This window comes from Taudactylus pleione, unplaced genomic scaffold (assembly GCF_031769625.1).
Source record: "Taudactylus pleione unplaced genomic scaffold, aTauple2 ptg000093l, whole genome shotgun sequence".
NCBI lineage: Eukaryota > Metazoa > Chordata > Amphibia > Anura > Myobatrachidae > Taudactylus > Taudactylus pleione.
Window position 1 is genome coordinate 37,053,917 of NW_028284495.1, and position 14,517 is coordinate 37,068,433.

At 45.4% G+C, this 14,517-nt stretch overlaps 1 protein-coding gene across 5 annotated transcripts in view; it reads left to right on the top strand.

Moving 5' to 3' along the window:
* The first annotated feature begins 7,613 nt into the window (after positions 1-7,613).
* The window catches only part of MTCL1 (microtubule crosslinking factor 1), a 193,290-nt gene continuing 186,386 nt past the window's right edge, over positions 7,614-14,517 (top strand). For 4 of the 5 annotated variants that reach the window (XM_088469679.1, XM_088469680.1, XM_088469684.1 and 1 more), the window contains exon 1: positions 9,037-10,215. In XM_088469679.1, the coding sequence (XP_088325805.1) occupies positions 9,454-10,215 (762 nt within the window). In that variant the 5' untranslated portion in view covers positions 9,037-9,453. Of the gene's footprint in view, positions 7,736-9,036; positions 10,216-14,517 lie in introns of those variants that run through there. The other variant, XM_088469685.1, reaches the window with a different exon arrangement.

A 14,517-nucleotide genomic window follows, 5' to 3' on the forward strand; every position in this document is an offset into this window, starting at 1 on the left:
ACTTCCTCCAAAAGATGACTTCGGGCGATGATGTGGAGGCCTATCTCGCCGCATTTGAAAGAACGGCCGAAAGGGAGAGTTGGCCCAAGGAGCAGTGGGCAAGTCTGGTGGCACCTTTTTTGTCTGGGGAGCCACAAAAGGCCTATTTCGACTTATGCCTGGCTGATGCCAAGGACTATAAAAAACTAAAACAGGAGATCCTAACTCGCTTGGGAGTCACCTCCTTTGTTCGTGCCCAACGGGTCCACAGCTGGGAGTTCCATATGGACAAGCCTCCACGTTCACAGATGCATGACCTCGTCCATCTGTCCTCAAAATGGCTACAGCCCGAGACGCTGACGGGACCACAGATCGTGGAAAGGGTCGTGATGGACCGGTACCTGCGATCGTTACCTGCGACTCTGCGCAAGTGGGTGAGCCATGCAGACCCTAAGTCCGCGTTCCAGTTGGTCGAGCTGGTGGAGAGGTACATGGCGGCTGAGGAGCTGAGGAGTATGCCCCACCGAGCCCCGATGGCGCACCGGCGAACTCCCACAGACACTGGTAAGACTGTTCCAGGGGAGAAGGGTGCTGGGCAGTGGAATGTACCTAAGACTTAGGGTGTAGAACCTGGAGACAGGCCTGCCAGGCCAGGAAGGTTATTGCCCCGTAAACGACTAGACATTAATATGATTCAGTGTTTCCAGTGTGGTGACTTCGGCCATATATCCGCTAATTGTTCACTTACAACTGAACCTATGCAATGTGATACTGCTCATGTCTACCGCAGGGGGTCTTTCTTTGCACAGACAGCCTGTACGGCTGACCGGCAGGCTGAGACTGATAAGCACATGTGTGTACTCACTGTAGATGGCAACAGAGTGGAGGCACTGTTAGACTCTGGTAGCTTGGTGACACTTATAAAAGCTGAGCTGGTGAACCCCTTGAGGCGTAAGGGGAAAACTGTTGGTGTGACCTGCATACATGGGGATACTCGATATTATGTTACGGCCGAGGTGAACATCGAGACACCATGTGGCTCTGCTATAGTTTCTGTGGGTTTGGTGCATGGTCTGGTGTACGATGCAATATTGGGGAGAGACTTTGCTCACTTCTGGAAGTTGTGGGAAAGCCGTTTTGTTCCAGAAGTGAACAACCACGATCCATTTGAGAAGGTTGTCGATGTAGTGGAGGAGGGAGTTTCTTCTGAGTCAGAGGTACTCCCTTTTTCTACTATGATTGGCGAACTAGAGAATGCGGAGTGTGACGGTGGCCCGCCAACTGATGTGCCTCCCATTGAGGTGGGACGTGTTGTTGGGCCAGGTGATCGTCTGCCTGATTTAGAGGTCAGAAGAGAGGTCTTTGCCGTGGAGCAGTTGAATGACCCTACTTTGGTAAAAGCCAGGGAGAATGTAAAAGTAGTTGATGGTAAACCCGTAGACCCTGATAGTCCTTTGTCCTATCCCCACATGGCAATGTGTCAGGATTTGTTATATCAGGTGACTAAGAAGGGGGAAGATATTGTGGAACAACTAATAGTTCCCAAAGCCTACAGAAGAACAGTGTTGGATCTGGCCCATGGTCATATAACGGCAGGCCATCTAGGGGTAGAGAAAACCACTGAGCGAATAATGCAGAGGTTTTTCTGGCCCGGGCTTCATAAAGAGGTATCTGACTTTTGCGCATCCTGCCCTGAGTGTCAGTATCATGCTCCCAGACCACGTTTTAAGGGTCCACTAGTTCCATTGCCTATCATAGAGGTGCCGATAGTGAGAGAGCACCTGAAACAGGCTCAACAGGCACAGCAGAGGATATACAACCGCAATGCTCGGTTACGCAGCTTTGCTCCTGGGGACAGAGTGTTAGTATTGGTTCCCACGGGGAAAAATAAACTTTTGGCTAAATGGCAAGGGCCCTTTGAAATCTTAGAAAGAGTGGGACAGGTCAATTACAAAGTTTACCAGCCGGGGAAAAGAGAGCCGGAACAAATATACCATATAAATCTGTTAAAGCCCTGGAAAGATAGAACGGTACTGTCGGCCGTCCGAGCCCCTCCAGTAAGTCCAGGGCCCTTAGTTCCCGAAGTGACAGTGGCAAAAACCCTGTCGGCAATTCAACAACGAGAGGTCAAGGAGTTTCTGGTCAGAAATAGGGTGCTGTTCTCTGACGTACCTGGGAAAACCTCGGTCGTTAAACATGACATCATCACTGACCCAGGGGTTAAAGTTAATCTAAAGCCCTATAAGTTACCAGAAGCACCAAGAGCATCGGTGTCGAAGGAAATTAAAAATATGCTAGAGTTAGGGGTTATTGAAGTATCACATAGTGAATGGTCAAGTCCCATTGTGTTGATTCCAAAGCCCGACGGGAGTGTGCGTTTCTGCAATGACTTCCGAAAGTTAAACAGTGTTTCAAAATTCGATGCCTACCCGGTGCCACAGTGGAGAAGGAGGCGTTGGCCATAAAGTGGGCGTTAGAGGCTCTCAGGTACTACTTGGTTGGAAGAAAGTTCAAATTGATCACTGACCATGCCTTTGAAGTAGATGTCCGAAAATAAGGACAGTAGTGCGAGAATTACGAGATGGTTCTTGGCGTTACAAACTTCTAAATTTTCAGTGGAACACAGGCCAGGGGGCCTGTTGTTTAATGCAGACGCGTTGTCACGCGTTCATTGTTTGGGGGCTTCAGTTGTTCCGCCCCATAGGTCAAAACAAAGGGGGGGGATATGTGATAGGATCACTGGTAAAGTGGCCTGTGACAGGGACATTTATCCCAGATTCCTGTCTTATGTGTTTTAAACCTCCAGGAGAAAGTCTGCAGTGTAGCAGGCTTGAGTCTCGGCTTTTTGAAAAGCCGGTTTGGGACCTGGGGGTTGTGGGTGAGAGGAGAGGGAGGGCTCCACCCACAGCCACTCCAGGTTTTGGTTCTCGCAGCCTGGTAATAGGTTGTTAGGGTTTCCACCTGAGAGTGGCCAATATAAGCCTAGTGTGTTGAGGGCTGATTGTCTCACCTGGGAGAGCAGGCAGGGAGTTTGCTCAGAGACACTTGAAAACCTATCTGTAAGTGTTGTGCTGTGCCTTGGTTGCTGGTGAGGGCATTAGGCCCTGCCAGGTTCTGGTAGTGAGGGAACTACCTGTGAAGTTAGTGCCCCGACAGGGCTAGGATTTATGTTTATGTTTTCTTTATGTTATTTCTGACATTGTACAATAAAGGCTGGCGCCGACCAGCTTGTACTTGCATCCAGACTGGTGTGCTGCTTCCCTGCTGCTGTGGGTGTGTGTAAGAAAGGAGTCCTTCTACCCAGGAGAGGGAACCCCTAATCTGACTGTGTCACAATATATATATATATATAAAATTCCAAATGGCCCAGCACTCTCCTACCTCCGATGCTATATGCCTCGGTGCTATATGTAGCCTGACAACAGGCCAATAAAGCCCGAAATGTTGCTGACAATTTGAGCTTCTATTGTTGGGAAAAGAGGGCCTGATTCAGACCCAGTCGCAAGCGCTGAGCGCTCACAACCGGGTCGATGGTGGCCCAGAGCGCATGTGCCCAGAGCGCATGTGCACGACGAACCAACTTACTTTCTAATACTCAAACATATGTCAAATTGAACAAATGAATTAAAAAAATTACTATTAGATCAATTGGATGAAGGCCTAGAATTAGAAATGCTAATGAGGAAAGAATACAATTTCATAAATATAGAACACCCACAAATTCCAACACTTTATCACTTGCCAAAAATCCACAAGCAATTACAAAACCCACCGGGAAGACCTATTGTGTTGGTGATAGGGTCGCTCACGTCAAATCTATCCAAATATGTAGATTTTTTTTCTACAAACGCTAGTATCCGAACAGAAGAGTTTTTTGAAGGACAAAATGCATATTTTACAGACTTTAGAAACAGTTGAGTGGAAGGATACATACACATTGTGTACAAGCGATATAAAATCCCTCTACACAGTGATGAAACACAAGGATGGATGTGATGCCACCCGTCATTACCTCTCCACTGCAATGGGCACATCCTTTGCCCCCTGCTATGCCAACCTATTTGTGGCATGGTGGGAGGATAATCAGATATGGCTAAATATCCCATTCTTAGATAAAATAATTATTTGGCGGAGATATATAGATCATCTTTTTCATTTGGAGTGGCACAAACGATGAACTAAAAGAATTCCTGAAATACATGAATAATAACACCTTCAATTTAGAATTCCCACAGTAAGGAAATGGTTGTCTTCTTGGACTTAGAGATTTTTATAAAAGATAATCATCTTCATAAACGTAATCACATAAAAGAAGTTAGTGGAAACAACATTCTACCCACCCATAGTAACCACCACAGGCAATGGATTAAGAATATCCCAGGCGGACAATTCCGCCGGATAAGGAGAAACTGTTCCGAGGTCTCAACATTTAAAGATCAGGCCAAATAAATGAAAGAGAAATTTAAGGAAAAAGGATATAATTAGGAACTTTTACAAAAAGAAATTGAACAAATCTCAAAGGTAGAAAGAAAATAACTGATTAAATATAAAACAAAAAAATAGAAGATTTTGGACCAATGGCGTTCATAACCCAATTCAGTGGCAATCACAAACAGTTGAGAACATCTTGAACCAGCATTAGAATATATTACTATTGGATGAAGAAGCAAAGAAGGTGCTACTGAAAAAAACAAATAATATATAAAAAATCGAGTAACCTAAAATAACAATTGACTAAAAGCTATTTACCGACAGAAATGACCAGCAATAGAACAAATCTGGAAACAAAAGGATTCCACTTCTGTAAGAACTGTATGGGTTGTAAAAACCAAATAGCAGACACCAAAATGACACAAGAGTTTACATCACAACAAATGAGAAAGAAATATCAAATAAAGGACTTTTTGTCATGTGAGACACAAGGAGCGATTTACCTGCTAGAGTGCCCATGTGGCACACAATATGTTGGGCAGACGAAAAGAAAAATTAAACTGAGAATATCGGAACATCAGTATAATATTAAAAAAGGACTTACCACTCATAGCTTATCCACCCATTTTTTAACACATCATGATAATAATCCAAAAGGTCTCAAATTTTTAGGAATTCAAAAAATCAGCCCAAGTTCGAGAGGAGAGGTTAAAATTAATTTATTGAAAAAAAAACGAAACAAAGTGGATTTTCCTCCTTAAAACCTTAGAGCCACGTGGGCTCAATATTGACAGAATTAAATGCCTTTTTATAATACATTTTTATAACTTTAATAGTTTCATAACCTTATTTTTACACTTATTTATACACATTTTATATATATTTATATTACATACTAACCATTCTTTACATATTAATCATCAAACTAATTTTAAATAATCATTAATTCGGGAACATGTGCTTGGTGCCAAAAATCCTGACTTCTGGTAATGGACTTCCGGTTTTAATCCTAATAAAGTTTAGTATAAATATACACATTGGAAGTACCACCCCCATCCTTGAAAAAGGTCCAGAACCTGTCCAAAATGTGTTGGAGAAGGGAAAGAGAGTGGACAGCTACAGGATCAGACCGAGTGGTATACCCACCGCTAGGTCCGTGAGGTGTCTGGCGTCTGACGTTATCCCCCCGGTGCTGCGGCTATTGGATCTGCTGGGACATGCTGAAAACACAAGCGATCATCTGGAGAAGGTAATAACACCGGTGGTAAGGTAGGGATAGTTTAGGCAGAGATCCGCACCACGGACCATTGAAACCTGTGGTCATATTTTGGGACTGATTACTGCGGCCACCACTTCCAATTAGTCTTAAAAAGACTATAAACATTGAATTTACTATTTTTACTGTTTGTATGATTATTATGTTTTAAACGCTCATTTTGCACATACTAACCATCTTTACTTTTATTGAGCTGCTATTCACATTGAGCGCAGAACATTAAAAATTGTTTTTAATTAAATTGTGTGTTTAAATTAAATGAATCCATTCTCTCTCTTCCTTACCATAATTCATTACTATTCTAGGTTTATGCAAAGACCTGTCTACCTTTCTTTGTGTCTGTCTGGGGAAACCTTGCCTCTCTGCCAGGGTAGGGTATAGGGAAAAGCTACTCTCAAAGGAAGAATACCCTACCAAAGTAACTCCGACCTGTACCTACACCACATCATTTGCACCCTTATCACACCAGGGTATTGCAGTTTAAGGGCCTGATTCAGCAAGGGACACAGTTGCTAATACTCGCGCAATCGCTCAATTAATTTGCACTGCGCATGCATATGCATTGCAGTGCGTGAACTAGGAATTGCGATGGGAACTGCGTTTGCAGAGGCTACGCAGACCCAGAGCTGAGTGATTGGGTGGTAATGGGGGATGGTCGGGCAAATGCAGGTGTGCCAGTGGGTTTCAACGCCATTGCATGGGCGTACATAAATTATCCACTGCAATACCAGATGCCTCCTGAGGTCTTCTCCTCCTGCGTTTGCAGACGTTAGCAATTCCTGAGTGAGGTCAGGGCTTCCTTAACTGCGTCTGGGTCCGATGTTACTCAATGTTCCTGATTGTTTTGCTATGTTGCCCTAGTATACGGATGTGAGTAAGGGGAAGTGGGTGTCCTTATGTCTGGCTGCGTTTGCAATATGAATGCAAACATTTAAATATCTTTGCTTATATTAGCAACGCAGTTGCATGCGTATAAGCAGAATAGCAATCCATGCTATATCAGGCCCTAACTTTTATTCAGCAGCTGTAAAGAGGGTGAAACCTGTTAAATGAATAGTTAACTCAAAGACAAAGTGTCATTTGCCCATTTGGTTCTTTATTTCTAACAATGTAAAATATGTCAAATAATGTCTTCATTAATGGTATAAGATTTAGGGCTATATTCATTAAGTGCTGCCGCTCGACAGTGCTAACATAGGGCTTGATTGAAATATGGACGCTAATACGATCGCAGCTGTGATTTCGCATGGACCGCAGCTGCAAAAATATGCTAATAGTTTCAAAGCTTACCTGAGCATAGGGACAACCACTACTGCCTTCTCATTGGGATCCGACGTTGCATATAAGCCTAAATATCGGTAACATTCACACACATTGACCAGCTATGCAGCCCTTGCGGCAGATCTGACCTGTCTCAAATACTTCGGCTCTCCTGACATGCAGAGAGCTCTCATGCTGCATATGTGATTGCAATGGCTAATTAATGCACGCACGTGTAACAGCGTTTAAACGGTAAAACACACCTGCGTCTTTCTAACCACCACCCGTTCCCTCCCCCAAATGCTGACTACATGTCACTCAATTTATGAATGGTGTGTGTGCGAAATCGCAAGACCATCACCGCGTGTGCGTATTTGACGTATGTGCAGTATCAAAAAATTGCTTGTTCTGTGTAAAAATCGCCATTGCTTACATCTCTGAACCAGGCCCTTAGTATCACACTCGCTGCGAGTAGCAACACTGGATTACAAAACACTGGAACAATTCAACATTGCTCCAGTATGGAGACAGCTGATCCGAAAATCAGCTGACCCTGTGATCTCTAACACCTGTTACTTTGGTAGCAGTGAAAGTTAGCACTGCTGAGCCTGCAGAGAGATCCAAACAGGGGCAGAGGGATTTTCACAACCCAGACCTCCTACCAATAGGAAGGAGCGGGGGTCCGGGAAACAATGCCATCTTTGTAGGTTCCCGCTGTCAAGTTCAGAAACGTTTGTATTTTCAGAACTTAACGAATTTGGGACCGAGGAGCCTGATCGAGACTGAAAGGTAAGCTAAAGATATCCGTGATAGCAGTATTACCTTTGTAATGAATGGTCCCAATACTTTCTAAAAAAGTAGATGAAAATGTTAATTTTCACCTACTTTTAAATAAACTATTGATAAAAAATAGACCACCTTTGGGGCATATTCATTAATCAATATTTTAGGGATATCTGCTGAAAACAGCATTTTTGGGGGTATCCGCTAATATTAAGGATCCCCAGGATGTACAATGGAGGAATTATCTCCGATATCTGCCGCAGCTCCTCCATTTCTGGCTGCAAATGCAGCCCCTTAGGTGTCTGTTGGGGCTGCTATGCAGTCAGAATTACCTACCTCCGGAATGTTAAGTATTCCGGAGCTTGGCCCCAGCCACTAACACCATCTGCAGAAGGTGTTTTAACCTATTGTAGCCTATGGGTTACTATATCGTAAATTTTACTGGAGAGGGCTCATCTGGATCCCTCTCCCTTGGCCCCCACTGACGCATGTACAGATTGATAGCTGCACATGTGCATTGGCCGCGGGTGGGTCCGAAGCAGGAATCAGAGTAATGATGGCCATCGGTGGGTGTCCATCGATGGAAATCAATCAGTGGTTACCATCAATGGCAAGTGAACCATCTATGGTTTGCACCCCCTCGATGGCCACCGCTGCTGGGGGATGCTGGGCCGCGGACCTATAAAAAAATGGGTCGGGACTTATTGACCATCGGGGCACGGCTAAGCTCCTTCCTGTAAAGAGGGAGAGAAAAAATTGGCTCCCAGTAATCCATCGATAGCAGAGAACCAATGTGGTTCTCTGCCATTGATGGCAAAACTAGTTAACATCGGCCAGTCACCATCGATGCTTTGGTCGATAGCCATCCCTAAATCAGAGTGATATCGTGAGCTACGGCATCACTCTGCTTCCATCTTTTCACCAGGACAGCCAGTCTCAATGCAAAAGAAGATTGCTAAAATCTCGTAAAAATATTAATTATCAAAATGCGAATTTCGGTAAAAAATTAAAATTATCACACCATCTTTAAAAAAGCGAATTGTGATAAATAGGGCGCAATACATTTCATTTTCTTATTTAAAAACAGTATCTAAGTTCACATTTGTACAGTAAGTCCCGTGGTTTTATTATTATTTTTGTAACTATATAACTGTCAAACTCCCCTACCATACAGTGTAGATGGTGACAATGTATGCAGCTGGCATATGTGCTATGCATGCAGGCACACATACATACAGAGGTGCACTGACGGCCACAAACACACAGGGGCGCATGTGCGGCAGCTGGCAGACGTCAGGCCGGGGACGGGCAGCAGCGTTTGCAGATTGCAGGAGGCAGAGAGCAGTAGGGCGAGGAGGAAAGAAGCCGGGAAGTGACAGGAGATGGATACCGAGCATGTCGTGTGTGGTGGACATTGGTACGTGAGTGAGATGCACTGACTGGAAGGAATGCGGCGCGGAGATCTATGTACATAGAGGTGAATCAGAACGGAGAAGTCAGCGATTTGGTGGCGGAATAAGCAGCAGATTGGGGAGGACTAGCAGCCCGAAGAGCCGGTGGTGCATGCACTATAATGAGTGTGAGTGGCTGTGAGCTGCAGGCAGAGAAGTGATGAGAAGCTGCGCTGGGACTCTGCCCGGATGCTGTAGGGTCGCTGTTGCGGCACAGCCTGGGTAGCCTCTGGGCTGGAGGGGGTCCTCCTGTCCCCGCTGCTGCCGCATCACATGGAGACTGTAAGTGCTGAGCCCAGGCTGCAGAGCCATCCTCATGCTGAGAAGAAGCGGCTGCACCGGGCACCTTCACCTGCCAGACCCTTCCAGAAGGACTCCCACACCAGGGCACCCCCTGCTAAGCCTTCGGTGCTGCCACCCAAATCCCCCAGCAGCAGGGTCAGGCACCAGTCCACGGGGCTCCTGGTCGCCCAAAGCCGCTTATCACGGCGCAGCATCCCAGCCAAAGACAAACCGATCCCAGCAAAAGCGCCCAGCGCCAAGGCTTCGCTGTCTAACAAGAGGGCATCCAGGCCGGCGCAGGACCCCGGGGATGCGAGCTGCAAAGGGGGCACCAGGAGGGAGCCGCTGCCCGCCCCCTCCTCTCCCTTGGTTGCAGGGGCTGCCGGCCACAGGAGGGGGCAGAGACTGGAGAGCCCGGCGCCCGGGGGGTGCAGCACCTTGCTCCGGGTCAGCCACACAGACAGCAGCTCTGACCTGTCCGACTGCCCTTCTGAGCCCCTGTCCGATGACCACCGTCCCCTGGCCGCGCACAGCAGTGACAACGAGTCCGGCTCTAGCGAGCAGGTGGCGGCATCAGTACCAGGGATAGTGCTAGCAGCGGGAGCGGAGAAGCCGCACACTGCGCCTAGGAACGGTGATCCGCGGGATGCAGGGGGGACCCCAAGCAGCAGTTATGCAACACCTAGCCGCGGACAGGAGGAGGACCTGCTCAGGGAGGTGGACGAGCTGCGCTCAGAGAACGACTATCTCAAGGTAAACTGGCGCTAAACAGGTGCTGGGATGCACTAAAATGCACATGGACCACTGGTATGGTCTATTCAACTGGGGTCTGTCATAGGGGCATAATCACACTAGCTGTTGGGGTATGAGTACTGAGTACATTACGTGTAAGGGTAGGAGTAAAAGAGCTTTATGGGTCTGAGGGCCTGATTTCAGCAAGGATCACAAGATTGTACACGTACGCACTCGGCCGCTGCAAAATTGTGCAAATTAATGCGATCGCAGCACTATACCACGACACCCACCACTGTATAAAGCCGTCCATTTCCCATTACTTACATCCGCAATACCTTTTGCAAGTCTGCGAAAACACATCGCAGTCCCGATCGCAGTGGAGTGTTCAAGCACGTTCACTGCAGCTTTGACGCATACGCAGTGCGTAACAATCTGCCAACTGCGTACGCAATCACATCTGCGATCCTTGCTGTATCAGGCCCTGAGTACACTAGCTATTGGGCATGAGAACACTAGTTGTAAGGGTATGAATACTATGCTGTCGGGCAGGGATGGGGAACCTCATGCCCGGGGGCCGTGTAAGGCCCGCGGAATCATTTGGTTTGGGCCTCTGAGATTTTTTCTGCTAGCCTTATCTGGCTAGCAGGGTGCCTAGAATGGCTACATGCAGCCGGAATCTATGCAGCAGTGCCACCTGGGGCGTCCTTAGGATGCATCAGACGGTCACACCGCTGCTCTTACAGCTCCCCGGAGTATCCTCAGGTTGCTCCGGGCATTTCTGTAATTACGGGCTTTTGTGGTCCTGCTCCGTGTGATGTCACAAGGTGGGGACGTGGCCTGCATCGGGCCCGCAAATAATGTTACATTTATCAAAATGGCCCTTGGCAGAAAAAGGTTCCCCACCCCTGCTGTAGAGGTACATTATCTTGTAGGAGTATGAAAACACTAGCTGTAGGTACATAAGTACATTAGTTGTAAGGGAATGAGTACACTATTGGTAGAGTTATGTTTACATTCTATATAGTGGTATGAATACACTAGCCATAGGAGTATGAGTACACTAGCTGTGCTGTAGTGGCATGAGTACACTCTCTGTAGGGGTATTGCACACTGTAAACTAGCTGCAGGGTACACCAGCTGTGCCAGGAGACTACCTCTAATGCAGTATGGCACTGGCCATATATGTTTAAGGTTTTTATCAGCTAATATGCTAGATCATTATACAATTGTGATCTGTGCTATGATGAAGTCAGGTGTTGGTCAGCAGGAGTCGGAAAACTTTACTTTGTGAAGCTGAAAAATGTCAATAACTCAGACAATATGAACATTCCCGGCCTGAATCAGAGGTGCACACAGTCTCCGTAATTTTGAGGAGCCAGGACAGCGATTAATATGCAACCGCTAGTTTTAGTCTTCCCCTTGTGCGCTGGAATGTGCAGCTCTGAGACACCCACTTTCAGTGGCCGTGCACACTGTAACATCGCCGGTGGGTCTGGATAATCCACTATCAGCGCACCATCAACACTTGCACCAGCCCTATTGCAGGTGTAGTCTCTGTCTGAACATGGCCTCTGCGGTCGTGGCTTTGTGTATGAGGACGCAGCAGCTTGCATGCCCATAACACGCCCACGCAACAGATTTTCTTTTTGCGTTTTCTTCAGGCCATGGTTTTCCTTCGCCGGTTCTAATACCAGCGGACCGGCACGCAGCAGCACGTTTGTGCACACGCTCAGGGTAACGCATGCACCGTAGGGGTTTTCAGAATATTTTGTGTATTCTCAAGTAGCAAATAATCGCTCAACTATGTGAGCATCAGCATTGCGTGCACTTAGTGTGCACCTCTAATTAATACCCTCTGTGTCATAATCATGGTTATTTTCACTTGTTTTTTTATGGTAAAGATGATTGCAGCACCAGCAATCATCTTTACGTCTAACGTGGTCACATGGGATGCGAACGCTGCTAACTCTGCTTCTGCTGACAAGGTGTGAACGCACCACCCCGCTCTGTTTTTGAAGAGGAAATCCGTTCTACACATGTGCAGAACTGATGTCCCCTGACTCCCCGGACTCTCTTGAGGACCCGGCAAATCGTCAGTTAAGTGGTTAATAGAATGTCATTAGATTGACCGTACCATATGCCAATGCTGTCTGATGATTATCTTTGCAAAGAGTATACAATTTGCAGAGGACACAATATAGATACAACTTACAGTCTGAAAGGCTTTATGTTAATGAGGGAAGTCTGCTTTCAAACACCTATTATTATTATAACTAATCCATGTATTATCAAATCATTATTTGATATACACTTCAGTTTGTCTGAAAATGTTTAAACAATTATTTAGCTATATATAATTATTGATAAAAGATGCTCAATTATAATAATTAATAATAATAATAATAATAATAATTATATATGAGATATATTAATTGTACATTTGATAACAATACATCTCTGCCCTAATTGCAAACATTCCTTAGTTTTTTTAACACGGTATCCATGAATACAAGTACAAGATGGATACCCTTGCAATAGCTTTAAGCATATGGCACATCGCAGCCCCGTAAACGTTTATGAGGCTCGCTGTAACGTAGTCTGTAGAAGATGTCTGTTCCATATCCGTTTTACCACATTTTTAGGTTTGATACAACGTACCCTGTGAGGAGTCTGGGGAAAACGATGAATTGCGTAGCTTGCGGGGCTATTGGTGCATGCACACGGTCAGATTTTCCTTCAGATTTGTACAATAACGATTTTAAAAATCGGTCATATCTGAAAGAAAATCTGACGTGTCCCTGCAACGATGAACGATGCGCGCTCCCGTTTGTCAGATAATGATATCTGACATCTGATGTGTTTGCAGTAAAATTTGGACGATTCCATTCATTTTTATACAGACTAAAATCGTTCAAATCGTTGGAAAATCGTTCTATCGTTCATCGTTTATCTGACATATCTGACCGTGTGTATGCACCATTAGGGGAAAGTTACTAAAATATCTTTCCTAGGTAGTAAGTTGTTTGTTATATACGCTCTTACCTGTATCTTGCTGTTCCTCTTTCCTCTTAGTTTATACGTTTTTTTAATAATTTTTTTTAAATAGGAAACCAATGTGCAGTGACGCATATGTATGTCTCCTCCAGCCACTTCGTTCAGACACCACTAAGGTTTCAAACATCCAGCACCAATTCTTTATTACACAGTGAAGTCTATTTATCATAGACCTATGGACCTGTTTCAGAATTGTACACAGTAGCACAGCTGCTGCCTCTTTGAATGCTATGTTACAATATGCTAAAGACACAGGAGGCGTCTTGTGTAATTAGATGCCTCCTGCCGGCTTCTGTGATCTGCTGCTGCGCCCAGAGACGCAACATCGGATCACTTGCGTGACCATCGGACATCTGAGTAACCCTTAGGTTACTCAGGATGTACGGTATAATAACTATGCAGAGGCCAGGAAATATGTGTCGGAAGGCGCAGACCCTGGCCTCGGCACGCCGCTGTCATGCCCCCGTTTTCAAGAACACAGCCCTTTGGCGCTGCCTCCCCGCCCCCAAAAGTTTGGAGCATGATGCTGAGGCTTAGACGGTTATATCTGTATGTGATATGCTGTGCTAGATGTCAGCGACTGTGACACTGTAATGTAGCATTTCACAAGCAGATATAGGGCAGTATTCAATTTGGCTGCGAAAAGACGTTATTGGCGATAATTTATCGCCGATGACGTCATTTTCGCATGTTTCAATTATCCCCGTATTCAATTACAAAGACTTTTCGCTGGTGTGAAAAGTCTTTGTGAAAAAACGCGGATACGTTTTCACCATGTTTTACATGGCGAAAAAATATGCAGAATTGGAGTTTAGGGGTGCAGGCTTAAAAAAATTTCCTGCACCCCTGGGAGTGTCCTATAAAAATAACCTGTGTCAAAAAATATAAAAAAATCTTCAGGAGCCCACCAAAAATGTATTTTAATTTTGGGGGTAAAAAAATAATAGGGTAACAAAGTGCCAAACTAGCTAAATGAATTCAGGTGGAGTCCCCAAGTATGTGGCAGGTGTTTTCTTCAGTGTGGGTAGTAGTGGCAAGTGCATATTTGCAGAATTTTGAAAAATAACTTTAGGGACTTAGAAATATGCTTACCCCCATTTTCATGTACCCCAAATTTGATAGGAATAGTTATTTTTACAAAAAAAATTTCTAAGTGCTATTCTTCACCAGTTTTTCATAGCCGCAAATATGCACCTGCCGCGGGTATTACAAACCCCGACTTCTTCCAGCAGGCAAAAATGGGGGTACCCATAGTGATCCCCAATG